The sequence below is a fragment of the Hipposideros armiger genome, unplaced genomic scaffold (assembly GCF_001890085.2).
Source record: "Hipposideros armiger isolate ML-2016 unplaced genomic scaffold, ASM189008v1 scaffold_21, whole genome shotgun sequence".
Lineage (NCBI taxonomy): Eukaryota > Metazoa > Chordata > Mammalia > Chiroptera > Hipposideridae > Hipposideros > Hipposideros armiger.
The window spans coordinates 5,581,039-5,591,407 of record NW_017731371.1 but is presented as its reverse complement, the minus strand read 5'-3'; the positions used below and the strand labels follow the sequence as shown (position 1 = coordinate 5,591,407).

At 42.3% G+C, this 10,369-nt stretch overlaps 1 protein-coding gene across 1 annotated transcript in view; it reads right to left on the bottom strand.

Moving 5' to 3' along the window:
- CCDC192 (coiled-coil domain containing 192) overlaps positions 1 to 10,369 on the bottom strand; it is a 223,253-nt gene that overhangs the window by 9,845 nt on the left and 203,039 nt on the right. Inside the window, 1 exon segment of the mRNA XM_019635319.1 lies at positions 187 to 206. Within this exon segment, the coding sequence (XP_019490864.1) occupies positions 187 to 206 (20 nt within the window).

Sequence of the window (10,369 nt, the reverse complement as noted above, 5' to 3'; positions counted from 1 at the left end):
CCACTTCATTCCACATACCGTTCAGGCATCAGCAGCGCTGCTGGGTGTATGCTCGGCTGTTATGCGATTTTGCTGTTATGCGATTTTACCACACTTGCAAAATCGCACACTGCCGACCATATAACAAACCCTGTATTTTGAGTGGAAATGTTAGGGGGTCGTCTTATACGCCCAGTCGTCTTATACGCCGGCAAATACGGTATCCTCTGCTCTTAGAAATTATTATTAGCAATGTGCTACCTTTCAAGAATTCATGGAGAAATGTTTGGTCTGAACATTTGAACTTCTAACAATATTTGAGGAGATGGTGGTTTTGAGTACCTTTTAAAAAAAAGCAATGAAAAAACCCCTCAGAGCTCAAAGGAGCATTTAGTTTCTTGCCTCTCCAATAGTTCTGTTTTCAGGCCCTGGGTGGGGAGTCTATATGGCGGTAGGCCTTAACTCATCTGAGGCTCACTTTTCTTTTTATCTGCCCAGAGCTGGGCTGTCAAATATGGTAGCCACTAGTCACATGTGACCATTAAATAACTGAATGTGGCTAGTCTGAATTGAGATGTGCTGTAAGTATAAAATACATATTTGATTTGGAAGTCTTAGTTTGAAAAATATGTTTAATATCTCATTAAATATAAAAACATTGATTATGTATTAAAATGATAACATTTGGGATATACTGTGTCAAGGTACATTTTAAAAATTAATTTCACTCGTTTGTATTTACTTTTTTAAAAATATGACTACTAGAACATTTAAAAATATTATTGTGGCTTGCATTTGCGGCTCTCATTATTTTTCTACTGAATAGTGCTGGGCCGGTTTCCTTTTAGATGAGCGCTCTGAAACCAAGGTGGATGTATTCCTTTTACATGCCTGTAATTAACATGTAGCATTGTTGTTTGGGAGTGAGGATCATTGATCCGTAACCATTAGCACATAGATCATCTTTCTGTTACCCCAGTCGGTGGAGGCATGAAAATCTGGGCTTGAGAGAATACGTTCTTATGGGTTAAAATGAGTTTCAAAAAGAGAGGAAAGAAAAGATGGGAAGTGGTGGCAAGAGACAATGAGAAGATGCTAAAGAAAGGAGTGGGGTACAGGACGGGAAGCCTGGGCCTCAGAGAGGCTCAGGGATGGAGGGGTACATTGGGGCTCCTGTCCTTGTGTGGACTTGTCTGTCACCTTCTCCTTTCTCTTTGACTTCTCCTTCAGTCTTCTCTTTCCCCATTTCCCCCCTTCCTTTCTACCAATTTGCACAATGAAGAAAGGAGTTTAGTGCTATTCCAGAAGGCAAGATTGTCAAAAGTTTGTATGTTTGTTTGTTTGTTTTGGTTTCGTTTTCTTTTTTTCTTTTTTTTTTAAAGATTTTATTGGGGAATTAGGGAAGGGGAACAGTGGTTGGGAAATTGAGGAAGGGGGACAGACAAGTTGTTGTTCTTCAATCTTAGTTGTGGAGGGCACAGCTAGCTCAGCTCCAAGTCCAGTCACCATCCAGCCGCCCAACGGCAGCTTGAGGCCGCTCAGCTAGAGGTGCCGTGTTCAACCTTAGTTGCGGGTGGGCATAGCCCACCATCCCATGTGGGAGTCAAACCGGAAACCTTGTTGCTAAGAGTGCACACTAACCACTGAGCCATCCTGCCACCTGTTGGCCCCTCAGTGGCAGCTCAGCTCAGATGCAACTCATTGGCCCATGTGGGAATCGAACTGGTGACCCTGTTCCTCAGAGCTTGTGCTCTTAACCAACTGAGCCACTCTGCTGGCCCAGTTTATTTTTTAAAATAATGCAATATAAGTAGAATACTTTGTTCACCCAATTCTAATGATAAAGGGGCAAACATGCAGCAGGGAGGTGTTACATAGGCAAATATAGACACAAGGTCTACATCCTCTGTCTCTGCCCTCTCAGAAGGGAATAATAGCAGAGAAAGAGGGGTGGGGTATCCTGATCTACTTAGGCTGCCATAACAAAATATCACAGACTGGGTGGCTTAACAGACATTTATTTCGCCACAGTTCTGGAGGCCGGAAGTACAAGATCAAGGTGCCAGCATGGCCCATTTCTGGTAAGAACTCTCTTCCTGGTTTGCAGACAGCTGCCTTTTTGTTGTGTCCTCACATGGCAGACAGAGAGACCACAAGCTCTCTGATGTTTCTTCTTATAAGGGCAATAATCTCATTAAGAGGGCCCCATCCTCATTTAAACCTAATTTTCAAAGGCACCATCTATAAATATTACTACATTAGGGGTTAAGGATTCAGCATATGAATGGGGGGCTGCATAATTCAGTCCATAGCATAGGGAGAAGACAACTGGAAACGGAATAGAGAAGGAAGATAAAACTAAAAAAGGAGAGATGGCACAAGGCCTTTGATTCCTACTGCATTGTTTTTATATATTAAATGGAAATGCTGATAAGGAGATAAGCTAAAGGATATATACACCAAAAAACAAAATTTCTCATACAAGCACATTTTATTATTAAACGATCTCTTTACACATAAAACAAAAATATTTTTGTTCTGTTTCTAAACAAATTACAAATATCAAAGGTGTTTTAAACTCTTCAACAAAGTGGGAGACTTCAGCAGTCTCACATCGTGTTTTTTATTTTATTTTATTTTTAAGATTTTATTGGGGAATTGGGAGAGGGAACAGCCTTGGGGAATCAGTGAAGGGGAACATACAAGTTGCTGTCCTTTTGTTCTTCAGTCTAGTTGTGGAGGACGTTGCTTCATTGGCCCATGTTGGTATTATCATTGCGCTCTTCCCAGGTGAGGCAGTCGCTTGCTGGCCATTGAATGGCTGCTCACGGCAGCTCACGAAAGCTCATGAAAGCTCATGCCCACTGTCAGCCAGCCCCACTGCAGCCTACACCATCGCTGGCGACTCACAGCAGCCCAGTTCCAGGTGGAGCTGTTGTTCACCATCTTAGCTGTAGAGGACGCAGAGTCACTGGTCCTCATATGGGATCCGAACCAGGGCCCTGCTGCTCAGAGCTGGCGTCCCAAGCCAACTCCTAACCAACACACCACTCAGCCGGCCCTTGAATCCTATTTTTTTTTCCTGAAAAGTACTTGAGCTGGTTTTTATTGTTTAATTTATATAAGTGCTTAATCTTTTTCTTTAAGCTGATCAAATATAATCTGGTAATACCAATTGGAGGCAAAAACAATACATCATATATAAAACACAGACAAACACAGATTTCAGAGATCATATACATATAAACAGAATTATTAACAATTGCAGAGAGGTCCTAAGATCTTGCAATTGCCCCTACAATTTCAAAGGGGCTGGAAAAAGGGGGGGGGTATGGCTTGAGAATTGCCCCCCTTTTTTAATTAGTTTATTGGGGTGACAATGGTTAGTAAAGTTACATAGATTTCAAGTGTACAATTCTGTAATACATCATCTATATATCGTATTGTGTGTTCACCATTCAGAGTCAGTTCTCTTTCCATCACCATATATTTGATCCCCTTTACCCTCTTCTACCATCCCCCATCCCCCCTTACCCTCTGGTAACCACTGAACTATTTTCTGTGTCTATGCATTTTGTTTCTTCATTTGTTTTTCTTGTTCTTTTGTTGTTTTCAGTTTTATATACCACATATCAGTAAAAGCATATGGTTCTCAACTTTTTCTGTCTGACTTATCTCATTTAGCATAACAATCTCAAGATCCATCCATATTGTTGCAAATGGCATTATTTCATCTTTTCTTATGGTAGAATGGTATTTCATTGTGTATATATACCACAACTTCTTTATTCAATCATCTATCAAAGGACACTTTGGTTGTTTCCATGTCTTGGCCACTGTAAATAAAGCTGTAATGAACATCGGAGTACATATATCTTTATGGATAAATGCTTTCAGATTTTTTGGGTCGATACCCAAGAGAGGGATTGATGGGTTATATGGTAATTCTAGTCTTAGTTTTTTGAGAAATCTCCACACTGCCTTCCATAAGCGGCTGCACCAATCTGCATTCCCAACAGTGTATAAGGGTTCCTTTTTATCCACAGCCTCTCCGACACTTAGTATTTGTCTTGTTGATGAAAGCCATTCTAACTGTGGTTTTTATTTGCATTTCTCTGATGATTAGTGATGTTGAGCATTAATTCATATGTCCATTGTCCATCTGTATGTTCTCTGGAGAAATGTCTATTCAGGTCCTCTGCCCATTTTTTAATTGGATTGTTTGTTTTTTTGTTTTTGAGTTGTATGAATTCCTTATATATTTTGGATATTAGCCCCTCATTGGCTGCATTGTTTGCAAAAATCTTCTCCCATTTGGTTGGTTGCTCTTGCATCTTATTTATAGTGGAAATAGCCCAAGGCCACAGTTTTCCAATCTCTACCGCTCACCCTCGCATGCCCTGTCCTGAATGGCTCTCTCCTAGTCAGTCTCCCTCATCTGGAAGGGATATGTGTCTCTAAAGACCCGCCAGTGCTATATGTCCCCAAAGCTCAGACACCTGTGGTCTTTCCTAGGCATTCACTAGCAGCTCAGATAGTCTTGCCAAGGACATGGCTGCCCGAGGCTTGAGGTTTTGTCATCTGAACAGATAATCTCAGGTTTAACCTCATACCCAGAGGCACAAGGAGAACCAGAGACAAGAGAGGTTCTTCTTATCTGTCTGGGGGCAAGTCAAGATAGCCACAGTCGAGATAGGAACTCATTAAAATTGCTACTATTGTGGAGGTTTCCATAAGCACATGCCATTTTTCATGATTTCTGCTTCCACGTAAAATAGGTGAGAGCAGGTGAGAAAGAGGGCTTAGGAGCATGGCAAAGGGGAGACAGGAGAAGGGCTGGTGGTAGTTGTGTAGGTCTGGAAAGGCTTTAAAAGAGGACAGACAAGCAGAGCCTTCTGCCTGTAGCTGGACCAGGCTATGCCCATTTTTCTGTGTCAACCTTGAAAGATAAAAGGCCCAGAAGACATTGTGACATTTACCTCTGGCCATTTCCAGCTTCTCATGCTTCACACCCTAAGTACCTTCATGCTCTTAGCAGAGGGCCACATGAGAGTTACGTCAAAAATGACTAAATAGTTAACAGCAGAGGTAATCCTAGTTTAAAGAGTAGCTTAGAAACTTAGAGTTGGAACATGTGTTTCGGGAGTGATATGGTCTCACCTGTACAAGAATTATTTCTGCAGCATCCATCACTGATGATTTTCCATGTGAGTGGCTCTCAGACATTGGTATCCCTCAAACTCTTTGTAGGTCAGCTGCCAATTGTACTCAGTGAGTAAAATTGGCATTTTGCCGTCATGCAGCTACACGTTGTTATAGAGCTATCAAACAGGTTTGAAGATTGTGAAGGTCAGACTGGGAGGACAGCAGGCTACAACACGCTAATTAGGAGAGGAGATGAGGTATCATGCCAGGCGAAAAGATCTACAACTCGTGGAAACATTGCCTGGTGAATCCAGGAAGTTCATGGTTTTGTGTAATCAATGATACAGTGCTGAAGGGTGGCCCGGTGAATGGCTGGAAAGCTTTTTTTTTTTAGATTTTCTAAATAGTTCTTTCTAAAAAGGGTGTTCCCTTTTGATCCCTTCACAAATGCCACCACTCAAAATTGTTCACCAAACAGAGAAATGCTGAGAGCCACTGATCTTGTTTCTGATTTAAATATCCTTTAACAATGGAATGTGCACTTGTTCCCAGTGGGGTCTCAGGTATCCTCCATGGTGATTTCATTCATTCATTCATTCATTCATTCATTCAGTGATTAGTCACTGGGACATAGGGACACACATAGAGAATGGAATCCAGATGCTCCTACAGTCACAGCTCTACAGTTGGGCGGGGAAGAAGCAACCCTGAGTTAGGCCCTAGAGGACAGTCAGGATTTAGCCTAAACAAACACCTCTGCTGGGCACTCATTTGTTAATGCTTACATTTCTCTCTGCTTTTCAAGCTAATGACCAAGGATGCCAACTATTTACTCAAGAAGAAAGACTGTGACCGGCGAGGTGATTGAATACCTCATTCCACCAGAGCCACCCAGGATTAGTGTTTGGCCTAAAAGACGATGTCAGCTTCCTCCTCTGTACGAATGCCCATCACTCTGACTCACCTTCATGCTGGCTTTGAAAGCTGTGTATATTTCTCAGTAACCGCAGGGAGCCCAGTTTCATCTGTTGCCATACTTGGACTTGAAAATTGGCACATCCTTGTAAATACATCCCTCTCACTACTTGCATAAAAAAAATGACAGTAAAACCCTTCCTAGTTGTCTGTCTTTCTCTAGACTTTTACAATGAACATTTGAGAATGGTAATTCTCTGGAACAAATGATTCACTTATTTTTTGCATTCTTGTAGCACACGTTTTACCTCTTAACAATCAGGCTAATCTTCTTTCTCGAAGATTTCTCTATCCTGCCCCTTCAATGTTTTTATTTGTATGGAGACCAGCCTCTCTAGTGCCAGTGACTGAGTTTGAAGGGTTTTCCATTTCTTTCCACTAATGCTGTGAACACTTAGAATACATCTGAAGTTGGCATGTCTTTGTTGACTTGGAAAAGCTAAGCAGCATTATAGGAACAGATTTAACTGGCAAGTAAGTTTGGTCAGTTAAAAGAATTAATACAGTGTGATATTTGCCAGGAATTTTTCATATGTATCACAAAAATGTTCCTTTTCATAATGATGACCATTTTTATAACAGGATTACATTTTAGAGGAAGAAATTGAGGTGCAATGGCAGATTGGAGCAAATATACAGAGGGTGCAAAAAAAAGTATACACATTTTAAGAAAGGAAAACTGTATTAAAATTGTAATACTCAATATATACGATAACAAAAGATGAGTACAAGTCGCGTTTGACTTCTACAATTACAATTCAAAGTGGTTACCATCTGTGTCCAGACACTTCTGGTTATGGCGAACTACTGCTTGAGCAACGTTGACCAAAGTGTCCACTTATATATATTCTCTTGGCACCCCTGGTATATTTTCACCTAGTAAAAGCCCAACAGCCCCATACCTAAGAGCTTAAAAATACCTGTCTGTTTTAATAAGTGCTTTGGAGGGAACAAGATACTTAGTTGCAACCATGATGGAAAGGCTGCAGCCCTAATGACATGGGGAAGTAAGTGCCCTGAAGAGCAATGAGGTAAGAGAGCTTATAGGACACTTTGGTGGGGGTGAGGGGAGGTGGGTGTGACAGGAAAAACAAGAAGTGAGAGAGACATGGTGTAGGAAGCAGGTTGTTTGGGCCTCAGGCAGACACTGTGCCCTCAGCGGTCCCCAAAACCAGTGTGAAGGGTCCGGCTGATGTGAATGCTTTGAAGACTTGTTTAGTGTTTGGAGACTGGGTAGAATGAGAATCACTCCTCTCTAATGGCTAGCATCACTCCTGTGATGGTGGGATGCTCTCACCGTAAGACGTGTGGTAGCTATGCAGATAGATGGGAATGCAGATTCCTAGCCTCCTTCCAATGTTCACTCTGAGGCATGAGCACCCTGTGATGCCCCGGCTTGACATTTATTGAAGTGGTTAATTCTATTGCCTCTCACATGTAGCTGAAGCATTGTAAGAGCTTCCTATCTGGCTACCCTGTTTCTCCTACTGTGCTTTCAGTCTGGTTTAAACTCTGCACAGAGAGGTCCCATTAAAATATAAGCTGGGTCGTGACACTCTTTTGTCCAAAATCCTCCAATGACTAGAAACCCAAGTGCTTACACTGCAAGGTCCTGTATGATGTGCCCCCCCACTTTTACCTCCCTGACACACCTCTTAGTCCTCCTCGCCTCATTTATTCTGCCATATTCCCACTGTCCTCATTCCTAACAGCTAAGGCATGCTCCCACCCCAGGGCCTTTGCACCTGCTATTTCCTTTGCCAGGATGATTGTACCCCTGATGGATACATGACTCCCTCATTTCCTTCAGGTTTTTCCAGAGTCACCTTCACACAATGAAGCCCTCTCTGCCATCTTGCCTACAATTTCAACCTGACCCCCATTGCTAAACACATCAAATCTGTATCCTGCTTTTTTTGACTGACATGCTATATGTGACTACTCTGTGTTTTATTTTTATGTTGTTGGTAGTCTCTCGCCCTACACTAGAATAAAACCTCCACGAGGACAGAGCTTTTTGATTATTTTGTTCACTACTGTGTCCTCTGTGCCTAAAGTAGTGCTCACCTCGGCACATTCGTTAAGTCATTTGTTACGTGAGTAAATGAATGAAAGTTAAGTGCATATGAGGTACAAATCACCATAGCAATGGCCAGTCCAGAGGTTTTAATGGCTGTATCATTAGAATGGTTCCTAGATTTCTTTCCCAGGCACATATTTTAATATTTTTTCACACAGTGCTTTTCACTACTGTATTTTTTTGAAGATAATAAACTGTTCGACAACATTGCACTTAACAACTCCGAGTTTGTTTGTTTTTAATAGAAAAATGGAAAAGTTAAAATAGATCTCTTCCATATCTGTGCCTTATGAGTTGATCCCATGAGTGGTAAAAATGACCCTCCAAGCTGGCACCTGGGAGCTTCCTCCATGCGGGGAATTCCAGGCCTCACTGCTGAAATCCTGCTTAAGGGAATCGAGGAGGGTGTCTGGGAGTCTATATTTTTACAAAGCTCTCCAGGTAATTCGGGTGATCGCCCAGGTTTCTGCAAGTGAATTTCTGCTGACCTACAATAGGCATGGAGAACTAAGCTTTGGGCTAAATCCTAACAGATAGGCCAGAAATCTCCTAGACAAGCCTCTTCTTGGCAAGGCTGCAGCACCCACAGCAGGAGAAGAGAGAGCACGTCTAGTACACTCTTTGTGCCTCTCCCTTGTTACCTGACATGGCTCTGCCTGTAAATGTTACTCTCTGACTGAATGCCTCCATGGTCCTCGCGGCATCCACTCCTCCTCTAATTAGCTTAAAACGCACCAGCATCTTGCTAGTTCTAACTTGGCTAAATTATCTGCAGAGTATCCAGAGAAAAGGAGCAGCATTTGAGGTTTGGTTTGGTTTTTGCTTCTGTTTCTGTTTCCCTGTAGAGGGATGGGTCCCTTTCCTCACAAGTGGTGTGGAGAGGCGTCTTTCTTTTCTTTCCCATGAGGAGTGGGTGGGAAAAGGAATGAGTGAGAAGGGATGGGAGAGGTCACTCCTTGGGGTGGAAACCCGGTGACTCCCCAGCTTCCACAAGAGTTTAACAACTACCCTGCCCTCTGCTGATATGAATCCCCTTCTGCTGATCTGAGTCCAGGGTTTTCTTCTTGGAGCTTGCAGGAGTCAGCTCATACGTCCATGAAGACCCGTACAAACGTCATCACAGAATGATGCGTGAAACCTTGGCCGTAGCTTGGGGGGTGGGGAGGGTTGTTTGTGTGGAAAAGAAGTCAGGACATCACAAAGATGGTGTCACGACATGAATATAGACAGGTACATGGTGGGAGGAACGTCCCGGTGGCCAGATACCGCCTGTTGGACTGAGTGCAATGCTGTTTTCCACCTTCTGTCTACACCACTAGGGCAAAGTGTGTTACTAGGGTGAAGGTAGGATGCATAGGTTAATTTAGCCCATAGCTCCCTTTCTGGAGCAGGGTTCCTTCCCACCCACTTCAGGGTCTCAGATCACATCAGATGGTTCTAAAGGAGTTCTTTGCAAGGTTGAGAAATGACTCAAACACAGTCAGCATAAACATGCACCTGAGTTATGCCAAGAGGAAATCAGTTGAAGCAGAAGGAAGGGTTTTTGTAAGCTCTCCTACCTCTTCCTATCAGCAGGACCTAAAGTCCCCTCCACTAGGTCTGGCTCCTTTGAAGAGAATGATAGATGAACGCAATGACTGACCGCTTGGCCAGAGGCCAAAAGGTAAAAATGGATCCTGCTAGGAGAACAGGAAATTCAAGACGGAGAGACCTAGGAGATTTTGAGAAAGGAACAAAAAAGAGAGACAGTAGATAAGGGCTGTTTCTTTGCTTATCTGAATTGGAATCAATATGGACTCAAGACAATTGGAGGAATAAAAGTAGAGATGATTTTGCATTATTCGGCATGTTGCAGTAGATTGTCTAACAAAATTTCCCCTGCTTTTTTTTTCTCATATACATGGGTTATATGAGACAAAGTCCTTATAAAATGAGGAATGCCAATTTAGTTTATTTGCATTAATTTTCAAAAGATGTTACAGTTTCTGGTGTTATATGGCATTGAGAAATAAAATGATGCTGTATTAATAGTATTGGCAGGGTTATTTTATTTTTATTTATTTATTTTTAAAGATTTTTATTGGGGAATTGGGGGTATGGGAACAGTGCTGGGGAATTGGGGAAAGGGGAACAGACAAGTTGCTGTCGTTTTGTTCTTCAATCTAGTTGTGGAGGACGTTGCTTCACTGG